The following is a 26,374-nucleotide window of genomic DNA, read 5'->3' as shown; positions in this document are numbered from 1 at the left end:
ACCTCTGTGAATCTAGAGCATCCTATGCCACCCTGTGACCTCTGTGAGTCTAGAGCATCCTGAGCAACCTATTTCACCCTGTGACTCCAGTACATCTTGAAAATCCTGTGTCACCCTGTGACCCCCATGATTCAAGAGCACCCAGTCTCTTCAGAGCATCTATTACCTCTGTGATTCCAGAGCATCTCCTTGAAACCCGTATCTGCTCACAGCTTCAGGTATGCTCTTGTATCTCCTACTGTCTCTCTCCCTGTGGATACAAACCTCTTAAATGCACAAATTATTAAGGGTTACTAATAGATGTAGGAAATAACACTGCAGTTTGTTGATTCAGTGGGTATCAGATCACCTTTGGAGAACGGGAATTCATATTTTCAGTATGCATTGTAAGGTTTTTTGTTTTTTTTGCATAGGTAAACTAGAGTCCTGTAAACTAGAGTCCTGTGTTAAACTGCAATAATGACTTTGGGGTGGACTCCTTTTTACCTCATTAAATTCTGGGTTCAGAGTTTTCTTCTTCACAGCTGTTTTGTGCTTGGACTTTTTCTCCACGTCCGGTTTCAAGTATCTGCAAAAGGAAGACGGGACTTGTCAGATCCGGGATTTAGTGGTGTTAAATTTTCATATTTACCATGTAGGACCAGCATCAGTCCCTGGCCCTATATTGTATGTGATGACAAATTAAAGAAACAATGTTCCACTGATGGGACTTTATAGGTGTCAAATAAGTAGATCAAACATACAGTATAAAGAATATGTTTAAACTGTTATTTATTACTATTATCTTAAAACCATACTAATAACTTAAAAACACATTCAACGGTTCATATTACTACAAATTAAGAATTATTCATAAAGCTAAATATATATACTCACATACTGTATATATAACTCTAACCATCCACTGGTCAGCAAAGTATTTAGTATTATTATACTCCTGAATATTACATTTTTTATTATACAGGATTAATAAAGTGCCAACAGTTTGCACAGCTCATTACAATCTATTTATTCAGTTGTAGCCGATAACAGAGAGATGAGGATAGTGATTGATGTGTTTCGCAGATCCCAGTCAGCTTCATCAGGAAATATGGGAGACACATCTATACATCAAACCTTCTCACCTGTACAGATGAGGGGCTTCAAGGTTGATGTCCTACAGGGAGAAAACAGGCTATGCAGTTTTCTCAAGAATTGGCAAACCCTGATCAGTATCCTGGCGCACAAAGGTTTTGTAGAGTCGTAGGTGGGACGATGTCTACAACCCTTGGTCCATGTTTTGTGGATTGTGCAGGTGTTCACAGCCCCTTTAATATACTAGGTGCTGCTAGTAGATTAATGCTCCACCCGGGAGACAAAAGAGGGCTCCGCCCATACTTCAGGGTTGGAGTCACTGTATCTGAGAGATAAGTGGGTTCCTCCAGAGGTTGCTAAAGGTTTCCGAAGCTTGACCTACCATCTGACGGCTCCTGCATAGTTTCGGGTCCAGCATCTCTTGGCAGAACCAACTGCATGACACCAAAGATCTTTTTGGCTGTCTGTAAAGGTGGCATTCTGACCACCATTGAAAAAGAAGTATGCTTTTCATGACCACTAATGTAAGGGACAGTTCTCCCACAAACCACCAATCTAAGGGGCATTCTTCCCACTGACCACCAATGTAAGGGGCACTTTTCACACTGATCACCAATGTAAGGAGCATTCTTCCCACTGATCACCAATGTAAGGAGCATTCTTCCCACTGACCACCAATGTAAGGGGCACTTTTCACACTGATCACCAATGTAAGGAGCATTCTTCCCACTGATCACCAATGTAAGGAACATTCTTCCCACTGATCACCAATGTAAGGAACATTCTTCCCACTGATCACCAATGTAAGGAGCATTCTTCTCACTGACCATTAATGTAAGGAGCATTCTTCCCACTGACCACTAATGTAAGGGGCACTTTTCACACTGATCACCGATGTAAGGGACATTCTTCCCACTGACCACCAATGCAAGGATCATTCTTCCCACTGACGACCAATATAAAGGGCATTCTTCTCATTGCCCACACATCAGGGTCCCCATCGGAGCCTCCCCTAACATTAGTGTTCCTGTCAGAACCAATCTTACATCAGTTTCCCCTCACATCAGGGTCGCCATGAGATTCCCCCTTAAATCATGGTCTTTACCAGAGTACATTGGAGCCCCCCTTACATCAGTGTCCCCATCAGAGTCCCCCCAAATCCTAAATCTGTGCACATTGAGGATACATCATGCCCATATACTAACTGTGGGCTGGATAAGATCCTGCAGCAGGCTGAATGTGGCCCACAGGCCATAGTTTGGGTACCCCTACCCTTTATATTCTAATGCCATATACACACGATCAGAATTTTGGTCGGAAAAAGCTCTGATGGTTTTCCCGACGGGATTTCGTGCAAGCTATCTTGCGTCACACCAAATTCCAACCCCATCGAGAAAGCGGTGACGTACAACATGTATAAAAAAAGGAAGTTCAATAGCCAGTAGCTAATAGCTTCCATCTCGCAGTTGAATCTGAGCATGCGTGAGTTTTTGTCCGTCGGAATTGCATATACACGAACGGATTTTCGGATAGGAACTTTTTCTGACCGAAAAATTGAGAACCTGCTCTCAGTCTTTTGCTGGCCGAAATTCGGCCAGCAAAAGTCCGGTGGAGCATACACACGATCACATTTTCCGACCAAAAGCTCTCATCGGTCTTTTGCTGGCCGAATTTCCGATCATGTGTACGCGGCATGTTTGGGGGGGGGGGGGGGTCACTTTTTTTTTTTTTTTTATAAGTTTAGCCTAGCATATGCCTTTCAATGCTTCAGCTGAAAAGGTCAGAAAGCTAAAAACAAAGTACAGGTGAGCAGCCTCCTTACCATTTCTGAAATGAGAGATCTGCCTGTGTTTTAATGTAGAACAACACTGACACACAACCTGGGGATACAAAACAATGCCCCGGCCTCTGAGCCGTCAAATGGACAGCCCTGACCCACAGAGCACATCTGTCTCCTGCACATCTGTCTCCTCTACCCCCTTGGGGAGCCGATCTACAGCTAAAAATACATCACCTTCCTCCCTGGGGAACACGGATGACACCTGCGCACCAAATGCTCATACAGAGATCCGCCAGACCAAGCGAAAAAAAACTTTGGGATGCACTCTCTAGCTGTAGGGACCGCAAATGACGATTTATAGCGACCAGAAGAAAAATGTGCTTTATCCTCAGTTCTGGTAGATGGAGACCCTGCGGCCATACAGTGGGTAAAATAATCATTTGATCCCCTGGTGATTTTGTACATATGACCACTTACAAAGAAATGAAGGGTCTATCATTTTTATCATAGGTGTATTGTAAATGATAGGGACAGAATATCAACCACAAATCCAGAAAAAAAAACACATGATACAAATGTTATAAATGGAGTTCAGTGAATAAAATAAGTATTTGATCCCCAAGCAAAACATGACTTAGTACTTGGTAGAGAAACCCTTGTTGGTGAGCACAGAGGTAAGATGTTTCTTGTAGCTGGTGACCAGGTTTGCACACATCTCAGGAGGGATTTTGGTCCACTGTTCTTTACAGATCTTCTCTGAAACATTAAGGTTTCTTGGCAACTCAAGGTTTCAGCTCCCTCCATAAATTTTCTATAGGATTAAGGTCTGAGGACTGGCCAGGCCACTCCATGACCTTAATGTGCTTCTTCTTGAGCCACTCCTTTGTTGCCTTGGCGGTATGTTCATTATCATGCTGGAAGACCCATCCATGACCCATCTTCAATGTTCTGGCTGAGGGAAGAAGGTTCTCATCCAAGATTTTACAATAGATGGCCCCATCCATTGGCCCCTCAATGTGGCAAAGTCAGCCTGTACCTTTAGCAGAGAAACAGCCCCAAAGCATCATGTTTCCACCTCCATGCTTGACTGTAGGGATGGTGTTCTTAGGGTCATAGTCAGCATTTTTTCTTCCTCCAAAACACAGCGAGTCAAGTTAATGCAAAAGAGCTCAATTTTGGTCTCATTTGACCACAGCACTTTCTCCCAATCCTTCTCTGAATCATTTAGATGTTCATTGGAAAACATCAGATGGGCCTGTACATGTCCCTCCTTGAAGAGGGAGATCTTGCGAGTCCTGCAGGATTTCAATCCACGACGGCACATTGTGTTACTAATGGTTTGTTTGGTGACTGTGGTCCCAACTGCCTTGAGATCATTCACAAGCTGCTCCTGTGTAGTTTCCTGGCTGATCCCTCACTTTTCTCATGATCATCCTCACCCCATGAGGCAAAATCTTGTATGGAGCTCCAAACCGAGGGCAACTGATGGTTATTTTTTTGTGTTTTTTCCATTTGTGAACAATCACTCCAATAGTTGTCTCCTTCTCACCAAGCTTCTTGCTGATGGTCTTGTATCCCATTCCAGTCTTGGGCAGGTCCAAAATCTGGTCACCGACATCCATTGACAGCTCCTTGGTCTTGCCCATGATGGTGAGGTTTGAATGGAAGAAAGAGATTCTGTGGACAGGTTTCTTTTATATACATAACGAGTTGTTGTTAGGAGCACCTTCTTACACTGACGGGACTAATCTGTGTACCACATGAGCACATACTGTAGCCAGTCTGTGGGAGCCAGAATTATTGTTAGCTGCTAGAGAATCAAATAATATTAATATATATATATATATATATATATATATATATATGATGATTTTTGTGCATATAAAAAATGTTTAAAATCATGGATACTTTCATACTTTTCATCATGGATAATTTACTAAATTTATTTTGTATACATTTTAAATTCTGTATCAGCGCCTACCCAGTATGTCCTGAGGAAGTGATTACATTGCGAAACACGTTGACAAGCAAGCGTGGAGGAGTTGTTTGATCATCTCTTGATACATATATATATCTATCTCGTATTTACTACGGACTTCACATTTAATCCAATGAAAGGCTCCAAACCTCCATGTTTGTTTTATTGGGTATCTGTTGACCTTGTCAATTAATAGGGTGTTGTTGATTTGTTGTATGTATTTTAATTTACTTTGTATTAGACCCCTTTCACAATGGGGCATTTTTCAGGCGCTTTAGCAGAAAAAAAGGTGCCTGTAAAGCGCTTGAAAGAAGCCTCATCTGCAGTCCCAATGTGAAAGCCCAAGTGCTTTAAGAGCCCTTTCACAATGTCAGTGCCCGAAAAACGCTCGTAAAGCGCCACTTAAAGCGGGAGTCCGCCGGGACTCCGCCGGGACTCCGCGTTTTTTTTTTTTTTAAAAGCCAGCAGCTACAAATACTGCAGCTGCTGACTTTTAAAATAGTGACACTTACCTGTCCAGCGCGCCAGCGATGTCGGCACCCGAAGCCGATCTGTGGATCGTCTCTCGGGTGCTGCCGCCGCCATCTTGGGTATGGGAATCAGGAAATGGAGCCTTTCGGCTTCATTTCCCGGTTCCCTACTGCGCATGCGCGAGCCGCGCTGCGCAATAAGGACGGTCCCCGCTGCCTTGCGGAAAGGGGCACTTGCGGAAAGGGGCGTAATACACGCCCCTTTCCGCAGAGAGCTATCCCGGAAGTGGGTGCAGATACCTGTACTGTACAGGTATCTGCACCCCCCTCCCCCCTGAAAGGTGCCAATTGTGGCGCCGGAGGGGGGGAGGGTTCCGATGAGCGGAAGGTCCACTTTAGGGTGGACCTCCGCTTTAAACTAGCAGCACTTTACCAGCGTTTTTCGAGCGCTATTGGGGCGCTTTTAACCCCTGCTAGTGGCCAAATAAAGGGTTAAAAGCGCCCACAAAACGCTGCTGCCAATAGCGCTTTTCAGACGTTTTACAAGCGCTTCCCATTGGTTTCAATGGGAAGGGGCGATTTAGGAGCGTTGTATTCACCGCTCCAAAGAAGCTGCTTGCAGGACTTTTTTTGACGCCCTGCCAGCACAGCGCCTCAGTGTGAAAGCACTCGGGCTTTTACATTGGGATTGCAGTTGCGGCTTCTTTCAGGCGCTTTTTTTTAAAGCTAAAGCACCTGAAAAACGCCCCAGTGCGAAAGGGATCTCAGTGTGAAAGCACTCGGGCTTTTACATTGGGATTGCAGTTGCAGCTTCTTTCAAGTGCTTTACAGGCGTTTTTTTTTTAATACTAAAGCGCCTGAAAAACGCCCGAAAAACGCACCAGTGTGAAAGGGGTCTTAAAACTATATTTTTTTATATAAATACTGCCTCTTGGTATGCCCACAAAGTCCACCTTTTTTTCAGAGAGTTTTTAAACTCTCTCAATCCTTACATAAACACGGGAGCAAGGTTGGGAGGCAGAGACAGAGTGTTGTCACCCTAACAGGAAGTGGCTGAACAGGGACCATCGTGGCAGGATCCCCAGGGATTGTTCTAATAAAAAGGACATGAACATGTTGAATCTTCTGTGAGATTTCAGTGATTTGTAGGAGGAGGCTGTGAGGCGGTCGGGTTGCGGAGCTCATGTTGCGCTATTTATACCCTTGTATGTATGTAAGTATGCTGGTTATTGACCCCGCTAATCCCCATCTCCCACCGCTGCAGTCATTAATGCATCTCGGTTGCAAGATTCTTATTTAATACAATGCTGACACGTCCGGGGGCTGCGAGTGTCAGCAGAGGGAGCGCGACACGGCGAGGAGAGAGCGGCCTTTATTATGGAAATAGGGAAATGTCAATATTTCCATCTCAGGATTAGGGATCTCAGCGCCGAGAAATGACGCCCGTCAGGCAGGAGTATTGATGTATGGGAATGGAAGGCGAGGGGGCGCTAATTAACGTGAGACACTGAGAAAGAAACAAGGGAGCTCCAATAAAGGTGACACACGGAGGGAAAGTGAGGGAAATGCTGATGGATTTGACATTGGGAAAAAAGAATGAGCTAATGAATGTGAGAGGGGAGATGTGGGGGGGGGGGGGGGGGGGGGGGGAGACGCAGTGTGTGTGCAACGCTGATATCTGAGGAGACGGTGGTGACACGTAAGGAGGCAAGAGGGGCCCCAATAAATGTGACAGCAATGGGGGAAGGGCACCAATTAATGTTACACATGTAAAAGGGGGGAGAGACACGCATGGGGGGGGGGGACACCAATTAATGTGATACATTGCAAAGAGGGGGGGCGGCAATAAATGTGACAGGCAGCAAAGGGGTGCCATACACAGCAAGCAGGAGGAGGACTCAATTAATGTGACACAAGTCAAAGGGGGACGCCAATAAATGTGACACATGGCAAAGAGGGGAGACATACATAGCAAAGGAGGTGGGGAGGGGATGTTAATGAACCTGACAAATTGCACAGGGGCACTAATGAGCATTTCATGCAGGCAGCTGGAAACAGACTAATGGGCCAGGGGACACTAATTAATGTGACAATGTGTGTGGCAAAGGGGACACTAATGAGTGTTGCACACAGAGAGAGGAGGGGTGCCAGTTATCCTGACAGACTGGAAACTAAAGGGGGAATCAAATGAAGGTGGCACAAGAAAATAAGGGGACTCGAATGAAGGAACCACACAGGAAACTGAGGGGACACTAATGAAGGTAACACACAGAGAACGGAGGGGGCACTAGTGAAGGTGGCACACAGAGAACGGAGGGGACACTAATGAGGGAGACACACAATGCACGTGGCAAAGCAGACATGAATGACTGTTACACACACAGAGACTAGGGGTGCCAATTACCCCAACAGACTGGAACCGAGGGGACAGTAATAAAGGTGACACAGAGAATGAGGGGACACTAATGAAGGTGACACACAGGGAACTGAGGGGATACTAATAAAAGAGACTCACAGGGAACTGAGGGGGCACTAATAAAGGAGACACACAGGGAACTGAGGGGGACACTAATGAAGGAGACACACAGGGAACACTAATGAAGGAGATACACAGAGAACTGAGGGGACACTAATAAAGGAGACACACAGGGAACTGAAGGGACACTAATAAAGGAGACACACAGGAAACTGAGGGGACACTAATGAAGGAGACACACAGGGAACTGAGGGGACACTAATGAAGGAGACACACAGGGAACTGAGGGGACACTAATGAAGGTGACACACAGGGAACTGAGGGGACAGTAATAAAGGAGACACACAGGAAACTGAGGGGACAGTAATGAAGGAGACACACAGGGAACTGAGGGGACGCTAATAAAGGCAATACACAGGGAACTGAGGGGACACTAATGAAGGAGATACACAGGGAACCGAGGGGACAGTAATGAAGGTGACACGCAGGGAACTGAGGGGACAGTAATGAAGGAGACACACAGGGAACTGAGGGGACAGTAATGAAGGTGACACACAGGGAACTGAGGGGACAGTAATGAAGGAGACACACAGGGAACTGAGGGGACAGTAATGAAGGAGACACACAGGGAACTGAAGGGACAGTAATGTTGGTGACACACAGGGAACTGAGGGGACACTAATGAAGGTGACACACAGGGAACTGAGGGGACAGTAATGAAGGAGACACAGAGAACTGAGGGGACAGTAATGAAGGTGACACACAGGGAACCGAGGGGACAGTAATGAATGAGACACACAGGGAACTGAGGGGACAGTAATGAAGGTGACACACAGGGAACTGAGGGGACAGTAATGGAGGCACACAGGGAACTGAGGGGACACTAATGAAGGTGACACACAGGGAACTGAGGGGACAGTAATGAAGGAGACACACAGAGAACTGAGGGGACAGTAATGAAGGTGACACACAGGGAACCGAGGGGACAGTAATGAATGAGACACACAGGGAACTGAGGGGACAGTAATGGAGGCACACAGGGAACTGAGGGGACACTAATGAAGGAGACACACAGGGAACTGAGGGGACAATTGATTGCCCCCTCCTTCTCCTTCATCTGGTCTCTGGCAGCCTCGTATTGCAGGGAAGCCCCCCGGGGAGCCGTGCCCTCCGCCACATGTGTGTGAGAACTCTGAGGCCGGAACGGCTGCGTCTAAAAATAAATTGTGTGTGAGAGAGAAGGGAGAGCGGAGCGTCCGCAGAGAGCGTCATTTGCACGCTACGCCGCGTTCTCAGCCGCACTCCCTGCGTCACATGACTCCCAGGTGCCGCACATCATGATGGGGGGGGACCACCAACACTGCAATTAACTCCATGAGTAACCGAAATGAGTCAGTGACTCCGACCATCACCGCCACCTTATACGGGATGATCTCCGCTCACCGCCCGTTCATCTATGACCACCTGCCGCGCTCTGAACGAGGAGCCAACCTCTCACTGATACAGGCGCGGGTCCGCCCGCACAGCGCCCCATAGGAGGCCACCTATAGGGGGCCGGCACACGCTACCAATCTACACTACTGTGCAAAAGTCTTAGGCAGGCGTGAAAGAATGCTGTAAATGAAGAATGATATCAGAAATAAATGAAAAGAAGAGAAATCCAAATCACTATTTGGTGTGACCGCCCTGTGCCTTCATACCAGAGTCAGTTCTTCTAGGGACACTTACACACAGATTCTGAAGGAACTCGGCAGGTAGGTTGTTCCAAACAGTGTCATTAAAGTGGAAGTAACGTTCCACACGTGTCTTTTACCTGTAGGTCAGCCTAGAATAAATCTTACCTACAGGTAATGTAAATATCTCCTAAACCTGCGCCATTGAGGAGATATTTACTGTACATGCAGCCGGTGACGGCACCGGCCACTAGCACAGGCACTCTGAAGGAACTGCTTCATTTTAAGGTAAGTTTAACATAATGTGCTAGTATGCGATGCATACTAGCATATTATGGCTTTACCTTGCAGGTCCACAACCGCTTTCAGAACTATCTTCAGTGTAAAGAACAAGGAGTCCTAGAAGTGATGGGTTGGCCCCCCACAGAGCCCTGATCTCATCATCATGGAGTCTGTCTGGGATGACATGAAGAGAGAGAAGGATTTGAGGCAGCCGACATCCGCGAAGATCTGTGCTTAGTCTCTCCAAGACAACCTACCTGCAGAGTTCCTTCAAAATCTGTGTGTAAGTGTACCTAGAAGAGCTGTTGCCGGTGTTGAAGGTAAAGGGCGGTCACTCCAAATATTCATCTGATTTGGATTTCTCTTCATTTACTTTCCATTTTGTTAATCCGCCTTCCGGACCGCCCACCGCGCATATACTGCGGCAGGGCGGCCCAGCTGCGCGAAACAACATACCTGTACGTTGTCTCTTCTTTCCGGGTCTGGGGCGCGAGCGAGGCCGGCGAACCGCTCCTGCTGTGATTGGACACAGGGGGACCCAATTGGACGGGAGACCACCGATCGTTGACAGGGGAGGGCAGAACGGCGGTCTGTCAGAGAGGAAGATGGAGATCTTGTGTTTCTGCTAAAGCAGAAACACGGATCTCTATTTTCCTCCAGTTAAGTCACACCCCCCCATTTAGAAAGCACTCCCTAGGAGCACCCTTGAGGCTGGATTCACACCTATGGGGCATTTTTAGTGCTTTTTGCATTTTGCAGATTTGCACTACAGATCGTGTTCCATAGGAAACCATGTTAAATGGATTGTAGTGCAAATCTGCAAAATGCAAAAATCACTAAAACTGCATAGGTGTGAATCCAGCCTTAATCTCCCCTGATGTTAACCCCTTCGCTGACGGTGTCATTAGTACAGTGACAGTGCATTTTTTTTTTTATTTTTTTAGCACTGATCATTGTATTAGTGTCACTGGTCCTCAAAAATTGTCACTTAATGTCCGATTTGTCCGCCACAATGTCGCAGTCCCGCAAAAAAAATAAAAAATAAAAAAATCGGTGATCGCCGCCATTACTAGTAAAAATAGAAATGGCATAAAAATATCCCATAATTTGTAGACGCGATAACTTTTGTGCAAACCAATCAATATACGCTTATTGGGATTTTTTATTTTATTTTTTTACAAAAGATTTGTAGCAGAATACATATTGGCCTAAATTGATGAAGAAATTTGATTTTTAAAAAAATTTTTATTGGATGTTTTATAGCAGAAAGTAAAAAAAAATTATTATTTTTTTCTTCAAAAGTGTTGCTCTTTTTTTGTTTATAGCGCAAAAAATAAAAAATAAATGCATAGGTAATCAAATACCACCAAAAGAAATCTCCATTTGTGGGGGAAAAAAAAAAAGAAATAAAATTTGGGGAGGGGGTGAAACCTTCCAGGACTGAAGTGGTTAATTGATTAAGATAACCTATTAAGATATCTATTTCGGAAGTCAGCTTGTGTCTGTCGATCACAATCTGTATCTGTCAGTCTGTGTCTGTCTATTGCAATCTGTATCTGTCAGTCTGTGTCTGTCTATTGCAATCTGTATCTGTCAGTCTGCGTCTGTCTGTCACAATTTCTATCTCTCAGTCTATGTCTGTCTATTGCAATCTCTATCTGAGTGCATTTAATAAATTTTATGCATGGTATTTGATTTTGTGAATCTTGGGTGAATCACGTGTGTGAACAGATCCCTATGTTATATATTGCTAGCGGGGTCCTGTCTGGGGGAGGGGGGTGTTGCATTGTGTGCGGTGTCTAGTCTGTGCCCCCCCCCCCGAGGCAGAGGCACACAGGTGTGGATTCTGATGGTTTCGGTATTCGGCACACCCGGGAGCCGGCAGAGTCATCATTTCCTGTCTTCCCCTCCCATTTGTTCAGGATGAACGGCCGGATTGGAAGAGCCCGGAGGATCAGCATCTTCATCGGTATCTCTCCATCTCCCCCGGCTCCTATGATGGACCTGCCTGCCGCGGCACGCCGCTTGCATCCTAATCACCGAAACCACCCCCCCCCCCGGCATCTCCGCTCAGGCAACGGTTACTGAACAGTGCCGGAGATCTCTCTGCAGCCGCTCCGCTACTCTTTAACAAATCTCCCGCATTGATTTTCTCGGCACGGATCGATCCCGGTAATATTTGCCCACCAGAGGACAATAGCCGCGGTTTGTAAGCACGCCTCATTGTCCGGCTGTGCCGGGGGAAGGGCGGAGGTCGTATTTTTTATGAACCGCTGGAAGGGAAGGATCTCAGGAAGACGTTTAACCCCTTATGTCTTGTACACACGGTCAGACATTCCGACCACAAAATCCGTCGGATTTTGTCCTAAACTGGTGTTGCATACACACGGTCGGACAAAGTTGTCGGAAAATCCGATCGTTCGGAACGTGATGACGTTCGTTCGTTACAACGGGACTACGTTGAGGCTAGTAGCCAATAGCTTTAGTCTCATAATTTGATCTGAGCATGAGTGGCACTATGTCCGATCGGAATTCTCTACAAACGATCGGAAAAAGTCTGATCGGATTTTTTTTGAAGGAAAATTTGAGATCCTGCCATCAAATTTTTTCCGTCGGAATTTCTGACGGAAAAAGTCCAATAGAGCCCACACACAATCGGATTTTTTGACAGTATAATCCGATCGGAACTTTTTGGTCGGAATTTCCGACCGTGTGTACAAGGCATTAGAAGCCTCAAACCACATTCATCCTCAGCAAAAACTCTGATCAATTCACCCTCCTAAATCATTGTTCTTCACATCGACCATGTGACCGATGGGACAGCCAATCCTACGCGTGATCAGGACACCGCCTCCTCCTCCTCCTCCCGCCAATAATTCCTATATTTAAAGGTCCGCAGAGAGGAAGCCACAAGCAGATAACACATTGTGACGGGTGAGGTCAGCAGGTTTGTTTATAAACAAACCTCATGCGGTCCTCAATGCACCTAACTAAACGAACGAAATAGGAGCGCGCACCTGTGTGCACCGACACTGTCACTGAGTTCTAAAGTAGACTCTTGTGTGGTCACCGTAACTGGTGGTCATGGTGAACACATGATGGAGAATCATGGCAGGAATAGGAGCGCGCACCTGTGTGCACCTTCACTGTTACTGAGTTCTAGGCCTCATGCACACAGACGTTTTTACAGCTGCTTTTTTGAGCTTTTTTTTGCAGCTTAAAAACGGCTGTCCATGTTAGTCTATGGCTTCATGCCCACCTAGGCGTTTTTGAGCTGCAAATGGCATAGGCGTTTTTAAGCTGTAAAAAAAACCCAGGACCAGTGCGTTCCGTGGCGCGGAGCTAGAGCTGTAAAAACGCGAATCGCGGAAAAACGCGCATAAACGCGTAACATATTTTCTTTGTTTTCTGTGGCATTGTGGGAAATTTGGAAGTGCTATAGCTAAGAGATGTGTTTCTTTAAAAAATGCTACTTAACGCTAACGCTAAAAAACGTGCAAAAACGCCAATGCAAACGCCGTTAAAATCGTGTTTTTAACGCCGATTTTTCCAGGTGTCAAAGCTAGCTTTGCAGCCAGTTTTTTAAAACGTCCGTGTGCATGAGCACTAACAATACAACTGTAACCCACGATTTGTTTAGTGTGCCACTCAGGCTGAATCACTACAGGGATTAGGGTGGGTGATGCCGTGTTCGCTGCAGGAGTGCCAGAAAGGAATGAAGCTCATCCCAGTGTCAGGGCTCAGCCCTTCCTTCTCTGAGCTGGCCGCTCAGCTGTTAATTGCTAGCTCCTATCTCTCCACAGTGACTCAGCTGTTGATGATATCCTGCTCGTCAGTCCTGCCTACTTAGAGCCGGTTCACACAGGGGCAACACGACTTCCAACGCGACTTTTGGAGGCAACTTGGACACGACTTGTCAACACGACTTGGGGCGACTTACAACACTTTAAGTCGCCCCAGGCCAGGTGACTTTTGCCGTGGCCAATCAGAGAATGAGCTCTCAAGGAGGAACTCCACGCCAAATAAAAAAAATAAAAAAAACGACGTGGGGGGTCCCCCCCAGATCCATACCAGACCCTTATCCGAGCACGAAGTCTGGCCGGCCAGGAAGGGGGTGGGGACGAGCGAGCAGCCCCCGCCTCCTGGACCGTACCAGGCCGCGTGCCCTCAACATGGGGGGGCAGTGCTTTGGGGAAGGGGGGCACCCTGCGGCCCCCCCACCCCAAAGCACCTTGTCCCCATGTTGATGAGGACAAGGGCCTCTTCCCAGCAACCCTGGCCGTGGGTCTGCGGGCGGGGGGCTTATCGGAATCTGGGAGCCCCCTTTAATAAGGGGGCCCCCAGATCCCGGCCCCCCCCCATGTGAATGAGTAAGGGGTACATCATACCCCTACCCATTCACCTGTGGAAAAAAATGTCAATAAAAAACACAACACAAGTTTTAAAAGTCCTTTATTAAGCAGCTCATCTGACGACTTCTCCGCTCTGTTCGGCCTCTTCTCCCGGTGTCCGACCTTTTCTCCCGCTCTCCGGCGTCTTCTCCCGGGCTCCTCCGCTGTCTTCTTGCAGCTCTTTTACTAGCGGAGGAGCCCGGTCTCCTCCGCCCTCTGTCCTTCTTCTTTGGCCACTAGCAAGGCGGTTTTACCCCCGTTAGCGAGAAAGGGTCAAAACCACTGAAAAGTGCTGCCGCAGCAGCGCTATGCCGGCGGTATAGCCGTGCTGCCCCACTGATTTCAATGGGCAGGAGTGGTGAAGGAATGGTATACACATCGCTTCAAAGATGCTGCTAGCAGGACTTTCTTTTTTCTGTCCTGCCCTCGGGGCATTTCTGTCAAGCCCTCGGGGCGTTCACACTGGAGACACAGCAGCGGCACTTTCAGGGCGCTTTGTAGGCGTTATTTTTAGCACTGTAGCGTCTGCAAAGCGCCCCAGTATGAAAGGGGTCTAACAGGCGGTGATGGTGAACATATGACGGGGAAACGTGCTAGGAATAGTCTCACGCGCGTATGAATAGTAGCGCTGAGCTTGAGAACAGAGCATAGATTGATAGAACATAGAACCTGGCACAGTTCAGGGTCTCTCAGAAAACAAGGTTACCGCCAGCCGCGGGGATGTACAGTGTCCTGAAAAAGTATTCATACCCCTTGACATTTTTCACATTTTGTCATGTTACAACCAAAAACATAAATGTATTTTATTGGGAATTTATGTGATAGACCAACACAAAGTGGCACATAATTGTGAAGTGGGAGGAAAATGATAAATGATTTTCAAACTTTTTTACAAATAAATATGTGAAAAGTGTGGTGTGCATTTGTATTCAGCCCCCTTAAGGCTAGGTTCACACTGCAGCGATGCGGGAACGCTGCGAATCCGCTGCGGGTTCCCGCATCGCATGCCTCCCAGCGGCAGTTCACACTGCCCTATGCGAACTGCTGGGAGTGTCAATGAAACGTTAACGACACCCCCAGATCCGTTCGCATATCGCATTGCGATCTGTAAACTCGGACAGGAATCGGATCGCATGGTGTGAACACCCATGCGATCCGATTCTGCTGCGGACCAAAAAAAGGGTCCTGTGCGAGTTTGGGCCGGATGCCTTGCGAATTCAGCCATATTATCTGTATGGCTGAACTCGCATCGCACAGAGATCGGATGTGATTTGCACTGCAGTGCGGTGCGAATCACATCCGATTCTCATCACCGCAGAAGTGTGAACCCAGCCTTACTCTGATACCCCTAACTAAAATCTAGTGGAACCAATTGCCTTCAAAAGTCACCTAATTAATAAAAGGCGTCCACCTGCGTGTAATTTAATCTCAGTATAAATACAGCTGTTTTGTGAAGCCCTCAGAGGTTTGTTAGAGAACCTTAGGGAACAACCAGCATCACGAAGGCCAAGGAACACACCAGACAGGTCAGGGATAAAGTTGTGGAGAAGTTTAAAGCAGAGTTAGGTTATAAAAAAATCTCCCAAGCTTTGAACATCTCACAGAGCTCTGTTCAATCCATCATCGGAAAATGGAAAGAGTATGGCACAACTGCAAACCTACAAAGACATGGCCGTCCACCTAAACTGACCGGCCGGGAAAGGAGAGCATTCATCAGAGAAGAGCCAAGAGGCCCATGGTAACTCTGGAGGAGCTGTAGAGATCCACAGCTCAGGTGGGAGAATCTGTCCACAGGACAACTATCAGATGAGACCAAAATTGAACCTTTTGACCTAAAAGCAAAATGCTGTGTGGCGGAAAACTAACACTGCACATCACCCTGAACACACCATCCCCACTGTGAAGCATGGTGGTGGCAGCCTCACATTGTGGGGATGCTTTTCTTCAGCAGGGACAGGGAAGCTGGTCAGAGTTGATGGGCAGATGGATGGAGCCAAATACAGGACAATCTTAAGAAAACCTGTTAGAGTCCGCAAAAGACATGACTGGGGTGGAGGTTCACCTTCCAGAAGGACAACGACCCTAAAAATACAGCTAGAGCTACAATGGAATGGTTTAGATCAAAGCATATTCATGTGTTAGAATGGCCCAGTCACAGTCCAGACCTAAATCCAATTGAGAATCTGTGGGAAGACTAGGAAATTGCTGTTCACAGACGCTCTCCATCCAATCTGACAGAACTTGATTTATTTTTCAAAAAAGAATTGGAAGAAATGTCCCTCTCTAGATGTGCAAAGCTGGTAGAGACACCCCCAAAAAGACTTGCAGCTGTAATTGTAGAGAAAGGCGGTTCTACAAAGTATTGACTCCGGGGGGCGCCATACAAATGCCCCCCCACACTTTTCACATATTTATTTGTAAAAAATTTGGAAAATCATTTATCATTTTCCTTCCACTTCACAATTATGTGCCACTTTGTGTTGGTCTATCACATAAAATCCCAATAAAATACATTTACGTTTTTGGTTGTAACATGACAAAATGTGGGAAATTTCAAGGGGTATGAATACTTTTTCAAGGCACTGTACCTAGGGAAGGCTTCAGCTGCAACTGATCAATGTCAGAGTACACAAAAATGAGAGGTGCCCCTACCTGATCGGCGTGTGGCTTTAAGCTATTTGCACAGATGGCGCGCAGTCGCAGTGCGTTGCGGCTGTAAATAGTAATGTGAATTCATTAGCACGTTTCGCCTGCGCTCAGCACATTACCTTCATGTGACTAACAAGGGGATGACGCTGAGAAAGCCGAGGATTAAAATAAGGCAGGGGCTCTGAAATCGGGGTAATTTGCTTGAAATAATAAGCGCTTAATCTAGGTGTGACATCGCCACCCACAGGGTGAGAGTTGAGAGGGTGACAGGTCCCCCTCCGGCACAGCCGGCATTGGCAGCACACGGCGGGTGCTGAGCCATCATGCCATAGATGTCATCATAGAAAGTAAACAATCACACCCGGGGGGCAGGAACTGCTTGGATCTGCATATAATAGACCTGATATAAAAGATACATTGTAATAACATATTGATGCAATGTATTTATGAACAAAGCCTGCAATCGTTATTAGGGCTCTGCTCACATATGGGTGATTTGGAACGGTGGGCAGAATTGCCTAATTCCAAACCACAGCAAAACACACAACACACATTTGACTACCATTCATCTTGATGTGGCACGATTTTTCCGAGATTGAAGAGCGATAAAACGCAAATGAAATATCGCTCCTGGCTCAGGGCCAAAATTTGGTCCCTGATCTTCTCTGGATTAACCATCGCGCATATAGCAGGCCCTTCAAGTGAACAGGCTGCCCTATGGATGACACGCATTTCCACATGAGCAACGCGTTAACAAAATTGTGAGGGGGGACGCGAGTTCCTGCTACGCGTAGTGTGAACAAGGCCTTATGTGTGAAATTTTCCAGGTTCACACCTATAGTGACCCGTGTTGACTAATGCCCCGTATACACGATCAGAAATTCTGCCAGCAAAAGTCCGATGAGAGCTTTTGGTCAGAAATTGCGACCGTGTGTATGCTCCATCGGACTTTTGCTGGCGGAATTCCAGCCAGCAAAAGATTGAGAGCAGGTTCTCTATTTTTCGGTCAGAAAAAGTTCCTATCCGAAAATGCGTTTGTCTGTATGCAGTTCGGACGCTCAAAAAATCACGCATGCTCGGAAACAATTTCGACGCATGCTCGGAAGCATTGAACTTAAAGAGGAAGTAAACCCTGATGAGTTTACTTCCTCTTTCATTCCCTGCAAAGGTAAAGCATAATGGACTACTATGCATCGCATCACATAGTAGTCTATTATGTGTCACTTACCTGACACAGGAGCCAGCGAAGTCACCGCTGTCCCCTGTAGTCCGGCGCATCCATCTTCTCGGTGGGTCTCACTGCTCCGCCGCTGTCATACGGCGAAGCCGCGATGACGTCACTCCCGCGCATGTGCACGGGAGCCGCCACTTGCGACATATCGCCGCTCAGTGTGCCTTAGACAGCGGTGCCTGTCTTTCAGCAAATATCTCCTAAACCGTGTAGGTTTAGGAGATATTTCGTAATCTAGGCTTACCTGTAGGTCAAAGTTGGTTTTAAGGGTTTACAACCACTTTAATTGTCTCGGCTCGTCGTAGTGTTGTACGTCACCGTGTTCTCGACGGTTCGAAAGTTCAGAGAACTTTTGTGTGACCGTGTGTATGCAAGGCAAGCTTGATTGTTATTCTGTCGGAAAAAATATCCAAGTTTTTTTCTGATGGAATTTATGATTGGTGGTGGCGCTCCAAGCAGAGATGCGCTTTCCTCCCCCCGGAACAGGGGTGCCGGTGCGAGGTATCACCCATCCAAAGATGTGGGAAGATCAGAGCAGAAGAACCGCCAACCCGATTCTGATAATACATGTATGTATGGCAGCCTCAGTCAGCTCTGCTCCTCACAGTATCTCACTGACGTGTTTTGTCCTGGCCATTGGACCTCTACGACCAAGTCCCGACGGGCAGGGCAAAACGCGTCAGCCGTGGTTGGCAGAGCAGCGCTGACTGAGGCTGCCCTACATACATGTATTATCAGGCTCTTTGGGCCGGGTGTGGGCTATGATGGCGTCACTTTGTGTTTTTGCGCTAAGCACACAGGGCAGCACTTCCATTTCAATGTGCTGCACCTAAGTGTAATCAGTGCGCTTTTTAACCGCATGTTTTGACACATTTGTTGCATGCAAACGCGCCAAACATTTGGTGCCATTAACAATGAATGGCACCACAAGCGCAGCACAAGTTTTTTTTGCACGTTTTGTAAATACGCATTTTGATTTTGCACACCTTAACCCCTTACAGACCGCCGCACGGATATATGTCCTAAGTTTGAAGAGGAATATCGTTGTTATGGAAGCAGCTAGCTGCCATAACCCCCGGTATCTTCTTCTTTGGCCGGCAGTGCGCTTTCAGATAAAAGTGGTCTTTGCGGCGGATTCGCCGCAAGATCAATTTTATCGGCGGCGGGAAAGGCCCACCCCCCCCTCCCACTTGGGTGCCCTCCGCCACACACCAGAGGCGATCGGATCCTTTCTCATGCTGGGTATGGAGACGAGTGAGGGGAAGATGGCCCCCACCTGTCTCCATACCATTGCAGGGCGGAAGCGACCTCAAAACGTCACTTCCACCCATAGCTTTTAAAGGGACATTTTTTTAATTTTTTTTAATTTTAAATGCCAACATTTTATTTATTTTTATTTTAGTGTAAATATGAGATGTGACGTCTTGACCCCCCAGATCTCATATTTAAGAGGTCCTGTCATGCTTTTTTTTCTATTACAAGGGATGTTTACATGGTAAAAGTTTGTCGCCAGGGGCAATTTTGAAGAGTGACATGTTGGGTATCAATTTACTCGGTGTAACATTATTTTTCACAATATAAAAAAAACAAATTCGGCTAAATTACTGTTGTCTTATTTTTGAATTCAAAAAAAGTGTATCTTTTCCAAAAAAAGTGCGCTTGTAAGACCGCTGCGCAAATACGGTGTGACAGAAAGTATTGCAACGACCGCCATCTTATTCTCTAGGGTGTTAGAATTTTTTTTTATAATGTTTGGGGGTTCCAAGTAATTTTCTAGCAAAGAAAAACAACTGTTTTTAACTTGTAAACAACAAATCTCAAAAAGAGGCTCGGTCCTTAAATGGTTAATGAGAGGCTCAGGTGTGAATGGGGTCTTAATGGCACCACTGGGCACCTGCTGAAAGGGCAGAGTGTTCCTGTGCGTATCGGGAAAGCACGCGACTTTGCATGCGTCCCTGGCAAACAAAGGTGTAAAAATAGCCTAGAGCAGTGATGGAGAACCTTGGCACCCCAGATGTTTAGGGACTACATTTCTCATGATGCTCCACTACACTGCAGAGTGCATGAGTATCATAGGAAATGTAGTTCCAAAACATCTGGGGTGCCAAGGTTCACAATCACTGTCCTATAGGAACCGCCGCTGTGTGTGCTCCCACAACAGGACCTCCTGAGCCCCCGGTGCCCCTGACATCGGGGCGACCATAGACATAAGCCTACTATGGCCAATGGAAAGTCCAAACACATGCAGGAGGAAAATGACCATCATGGCGGCAAAATGTACATCCTTTCCCATAAACCCCTGTTATTGGTCACCTGTACCGTCAAATAACCACACCCATCAAATCAACCAGAAGGACGGCTTTGCCGTCCCATAACTCCTTGCTTTTGCTTGTGCAATCCCATGGCTATCCTCCAGGGGGAGGGTAAAGGTCACCCTATATCAGTGATGGTGAACCTTGGCACCCCAGATGTTTTGGAACTACATTTCCCATGATGCTCATGCACTCTTCAGTGTAGTGAAGCATCATGGGAAATGTAGTTCCAAAACATCTGGGGGTGCCGAGGTTCACCATCACTGGTCTATATGAACAGTACTGGGAGTACTCACGTTTTGACGTAAGGGTCCGAGAAGCCGTTGACATCCATAGCGGCGAGGTGAGCGCAGCGTACGATCCCCACCACCAGTCCGCCTCGCTCGGTGCTGTACGTCAGTGACAGGAGGATCCTCCCCCTCTCCTCCAGCTCCCACTCCTGGCAGCGCTCCAGCTGTGGACACAAAGCAGAAGTCAGTGGATTACGTATGACTGGGAGCCGTATATAAACTATGAGCTGCTCACAATGTGCATTAGAAGCCGCAGCAGATCCGACAGAGCCCGTCTCATGTGCTGGTTGGAGGATATCCAGCATCATCTAGCCCTTTCCTCCCCGGCCTGACTGTCCTGTCCCACCCCTTTCATTTGCTGGATTTCAGTTCTTTTAATTCGTGGAGGCTCAGCGTCACGTGTGGGCGTTCCTGCCTAGGAACGCCCACTCCTCCAGACTGACATCCACCCATCAATACATTATGATATTTGCATAACTCCTCCCAAGAGTCAGCCCACTGCTTACATCAGAGGCTGAGGACTCACCCAGCACCCTGCCAGTCCCTCCCACCAGCTGTGATCTGCCTGCATTGCTTAGAGAAGCTCAGAGACCCAGCAATGAGACCTCTGGCTCTAAAATAAGGGATGTGATGAAAACAGGAAGGTTTTATGTATAAATGTAATAATTGAATATTGATTGGGGGGAATAAACCAGCAAAATATAATCAGATTAAACTTCATCTTTAAATTAGATATAATCCAAATCACTAAAATCACCTATAAGCTTTAACATGTTAGTGTCATTTTAAAAATGGATCAGATAAAATAATCTCTGGCGATCCTGCCATGAAGGCCCCTTGTGCAGGCACTTCCTGTTATAAGGTGACAACGCCCTGTCCCTGCCTCCCAACTGTTCTCCGGTGTTGTCACCTCGTCTCATGCACTTCCAATGGAAGGATATACACGGCTGTGCTGACGATCATTGCACAGGCAGGAGCCACTATTATTAGGAAACTGGTCCAGAGAATTGATGAACAGTCCACACTGAAGTGAGTGCATGGAGACAAGAAGTGGCTGAAAGAAGCTGGTGGAGATCAGCAGCGCTGAGATGGGTAAAGGAAGATTGAGAAAGAAATTAAACAATATTTTTAAAAGCAACACGCCAATAGTTTATGGTACAGGGTGCTGTAGCAAAATGCATGTCATCCAGTTAGGGTTTAGTATTACTTCAAAGCCCAACCTCAGCAAAAAAAATAAATGACGTTTTCCCATACAATGGGGCTGTCCCCGTACTGCACGGGTCAATCGCTCCTTTTAGTCTGGGGTAGAGGAGGAATCTGTATACTCACCCGATCCTCCTCTCTACCTGCAATCAGCATTCCCCCCTTGATTCAGTGATGGACTGTTCCTGACGTCCTCATGTCAAGAACTGGTCTATGGGTGTGATGACATCAGGAATAGTCCACTGCACAAAAGCACTAGACCGCGGGGAGGGGAGCAGGATCTACAGGGACCGGTCTTGTGCTGGGAGGATCGAAGGATTAGGTAGGTATATCTCCGTTCTCCAATCCCCTGGAACAGGGGACTCCAAACTTTCTAAACAAAGGACCAGTTTATTGTCCTTTAGACTTCAGGGGTGCCGGACTGTCGCCAGTGGGAGTGGAAATTTTCCTGGCATCAATGGGAGTAAACATCACATTTGGTGATAGGGGCAAGAATTGTGCCCCATTCCTAATATCTTTGGGAGGAATAGTGCCCGATTATTGGTGTCAGTGGGAGGAATAGCGCCCCATCATTGATATTAGTGGGAGGAATAGTGCCCCATCATTGATATTAGTGGGAGGAATAGTGCCCCATCATTGATATTAGTGGGAGGAATAGTGCCCCATTGTTGGTGTCAGTGAAAGGAATAGTGCCCCATTGTTGGTGTTAGTGGGCAGAAAAGTGCACCATCGTTGATATCATTGGGAGGAATAGTGCCTCATCGTTGGTGTCAGTGGGAGGAATAGTGCCCCATTGTTGGTGTCAGTGGGGGGAATAGTGCCCCATCATTGGTGTCAGTCGGAGGAATAGTGCTCCAATGTTGGTGCTAGTGGGCAGAATAGTGCCCCATAGTTGGTGTCGGTGGGAGGAATAGTGCCCCATCGTTGGTGTCATTGGGAGGAATAGTGCCCCATCATTGGTGTCATTGGGAGGAATAGTGCCCCATCATTGGTGTCAGTGGGAGGAATAGCGCCCTATTGTTGGTGTCAGTGGGAGGAATAGTGCCCCATCATTGATATTAGTGGGAGGAATAGTGCCCCATTGTTGGTGTCAGTGAAAGGAATAGTGCCCCATTGTTGGTGTTAGTGGGCAGAAAAGTGCACCATCGTTGATATCATTGGGAGGAATAGTGCCTCATCGTTGGTGTCAGTGGGAGGAATAGTGCCCCATTGTTGGTGTCAGTGGGGGGAATAGTGCCCCATCATTGGTGTCAGTCGGAGGAATAGTGCTCCAATGTTGGTGCTAGTGGGCAGAATAGTGCCCCATAGTTGGTGTCGGTGGGAGGAATAGTGCCCCATCGTTGGTGTCATTGGGAGGAATAGTGCCCCATCATTGGTGTCATTGGGAGGAATAGTGCCCCATCATTGGTGTCAGTGGGAGGAATAGCGCCCTATTGTTGGTGTCAGTGGGAGGAATAGTGCCCCATCATTGATATTAGTGGGAGGAATAGTGCCCCATTGTTGGTGTCAGTGAAAGGAATAGTGCCCCATTGTTGGTGTTAGTGGGCAGAAAAGTGCACCATCGTTGATATCATTGGGAGGAATAGTGCCTCATCGTTGGTGTCAGTGGGAGGAATAGTGCCCCATTGTTGGTGTCAGTGGGGGGAATAGTGCCCCATCATTGGTGTCAGTCGGAGGAATAGTGCTCCAATGTTGGTGCTAGTGGGCAGAATAGTGCCCCATAGTTGGTGTCGGTGGGAGGAATAGTGCCCCATCGTTGGTGTCATTGGGAGGAATAGTGCCCCATCATTGGTGTCATTGGGAGGAATAGTGCCCCATCATTGGTGTCAGTGGGAGGAATAGCGCCCTATTGTTGGTGTCAGTGGGAGGAATAGTGCCCCATCATTGATATTAGTGGGAGGAATAGTGCCCCATTGTTGGTGTCAGTGAAAGGAATAGTGCCCCATTGTTGGTGTTAGTGGGCAGAAAAGTGCACCATCGTTGATATCATTGGGAGGAATAGTGCCTCATCGTTGGTGTCAGTGGGAGGAATAGTGCCCCATTGTTGGTGTCAGTGGGGGGAATAGTGCCCCATCATTGGTGTCAGTCGGAGGAATAGTGCTCCAATGTTGGTGCTAGTGGGCAGAATAGTGCCCCATAGTTGGTGTCCGTGGGAGTAATAGTGCCCCATCGTTGGTGTCATTGGGAGGAATAGTGCCCCATCATTGGTGTCAGTGGGAGGAATAGTGCCCCATCGTTGGTGTCAGTGGGAGAAAGGTTGCCCTAGTGTTGTGTCAGATGGCAGAATAGTGTCTCATATCAGTGGGAGGAATAGTGTCCCAAGGGCCGGATTAAGGCATGCAAAGAAGGGCCGGATCTGGCCCCTGGGCCACAGCTTGGAGACCATTGCCCTGGACAAAAATGAGCAGTTAACCTGTGCAGTGCGAGAACAGCTTCACTGCAAAGGAAAACTCCCCCCGGAATCTTATTTTTATCAGATGTAAACACTGACTGGATGACAGTTGGGGGGTCTATTAATCCAAGTTTTTACCCAAGATTCACATGTTTCTCTAATTGAATCCTAAGGAAAATGTGTGAATCTCGGGTGAAAACATGGATAAACAGACTTTTAGGGCTCATTTGCACCACATGCACTCAAATGCTTTTTTTAAGTGCAGTGCTAAGTATTTGGGGGGGCTGTTGCACAGAGAAGGTTTTTTTGCGAAGGTAAACCACCTTGAGCCTTTAGAACCACTTTAACCAAGAATGGCACGATTGCACGTCTGCTAACTGGCAATGTGTCAGGAAAGCACGTGATTTTGCGCACATTCCCGACAAGCATAGATGTGGACTTAGCCCCATTCTTTATATTTTTCAACCATTTTCCTATCTCGGTGCTGCTGATCTCCTCCGGGCCTCTTTCAGCCACTTCCCGTCTGCACGCACTTGCCCCAGCGTTGGCTGCTCACCATTGTCCTGGACCGGCTTCCTGATAATGACAGCAGTGAGGCACGCCAATCTGCGTCAACTCAGCAACGCAGGAGAACAATTACGCACAGTTGTCACCCTATATCAGGAAGCGCCTATAGAAAATTCCGTCCTCTCTCCATGAAAAGGATTCGTCAATCCTCGTCCCGGACCGGCGCTTCTTTTCATGCTAAATGCTTAGTTTATTTTCCGCCATCAAATCCGCCTTCGCGAATTCCGGCAGATGAGGTCGAGGACGCACACACACACACGCACGCACACACACGTACATTCATTGTGTGGCGATATATGCGGAGCAGGCAGCAGAGGATGCTGCCACAGGATGTACAGAGCGCGCGGCGTGCGCTGTCAAGGCCGTCGCTGGAAGCGCCGCATTATAGATCTGTGCTGGGTGCTCAGCGCGCCGTGTCCCCATCCCCCGCAGGTGGGGAGGATGGGGATATGATGTGGGAGAATAGAGAGAAATGTCACCTTACAGTCACAGAGGGGGAATGCGGGGGATCGAGGAGGTAAGCGGGGATCGGGGGGAACGAGGGATGAATACATCTGAAGATAATGAGAACGGAGGAAACACAAAGACAGCGAAGAGAAAAGAATGAATAATAGAGATGAAATAAAGGGGGGAGGGGGAGGAGGAAGAAGCCGCATCGGAAATTGTAACATTGTGGGAAGATGTTACAGTGCCAACGCAGTGCTCTCCGCGTCTGAGGCTTGCTTCACGCTGCAGCATGCGTCGCGCATCGGGATGCCCATTGAAATGAATATAACTATTCAGATTCCGATTCAGAATACTTTATTAAAGAGGAACTGCAGTCTGCTCACATAATTTGTAATAAAAACATCTTTGCCATTCCGAAGCTTCCCTCCAACCACTTTGCATATTATTTTATATATATCGTGATTCTGTACTTGCCAAATGTGCTGCAGAAATCTCCCTCCACTGAGTCTGGCTGCAGCCATTTTAACTGTGGGCAGCTGTTCACTTCCTGGATTTACACAGACACACAGAGGCACACCTCCAGCTCTGCAGCTCTCATTGGCCCTCTTATGACTCACCCCCCCTCCTTTCCTGGTAAACTCTCACAAGATTGACAGCGAGAGAGCTGTGCATGATGTCATAGGCCTAGGCGAATGACCAGACAAGAAAAAAAAAGTGGGCTGTATAAGGGATTTAATGGCAGAAAATAAAATGTTTTACTATCCAAAGTTAAAGTGGACCTTCAGTCATTTTTTCATCTTTTCATCTATAAAAATCTTCTGCCCTTGTTGTTGGTTTAACTTTGGATAGTAAAACTTTTTTTTTTTCTGCCAGTAATTCCCTTATACAGCCCACTTCATGTTTCTTGTCTGGTCATTAGCTTAGACTTATGACATCATACACAGCTCTCTCTCTCACTGTTGTAAGAGTTTGGCAGGAAGGGAGGGGGGGATGAGTCAAAAGAGGGCCAATGAGAGCTGCAGAGCTCATCCTCCGTGGCTTCGCCCTATGTCTCCTCCTTCTCAGCAGTTTCACCCTGTGTCTCCTCCTCCTCTGTGGCTTCACTATGCATCTCCTCCTCCTTGGTGGCTTCACCATGCGTCTCCTCTCCCTTAGCGAC

At 47.2% G+C, this 26,374-nt stretch overlaps 1 protein-coding gene across 1 annotated transcript in view; it reads right to left on the bottom strand.

Moving 5' to 3' along the window:
* The window catches only part of DOC2A (double C2 domain alpha), a 129,607-nt gene that overhangs the window by 9,900 nt on the left and 93,333 nt on the right, over window positions 1-26,374 (bottom strand). The window contains exons 8-9 of the mRNA XM_077447354.1: window positions 20,613-20,770; window positions 487-568 (exon numbers count right to left, since the gene is read on the bottom strand). Of these exons, the coding sequence (XP_077303480.1) occupies window positions 487-568; window positions 20,613-20,770 (240 nt within the window). The remainder of the gene's footprint in view (window positions 1-486; window positions 569-20,612; window positions 20,771-26,374) is intronic.

The sequence above is a fragment of the Lithobates pipiens genome, unplaced genomic scaffold (assembly GCF_037356315.1).
Source record: "Lithobates pipiens isolate NorthernLeopardFrog02 unplaced genomic scaffold, aLitPip1_a1.2 Scaffold_22, whole genome shotgun sequence".
NCBI classification, from domain to species: domain Eukaryota; kingdom Metazoa; phylum Chordata; class Amphibia; order Anura; family Ranidae; genus Lithobates; species Lithobates pipiens.
Note: the sequence above shows the minus strand (reverse complement) of the source record. Positions and strands in the feature narration are given on the sequence as shown.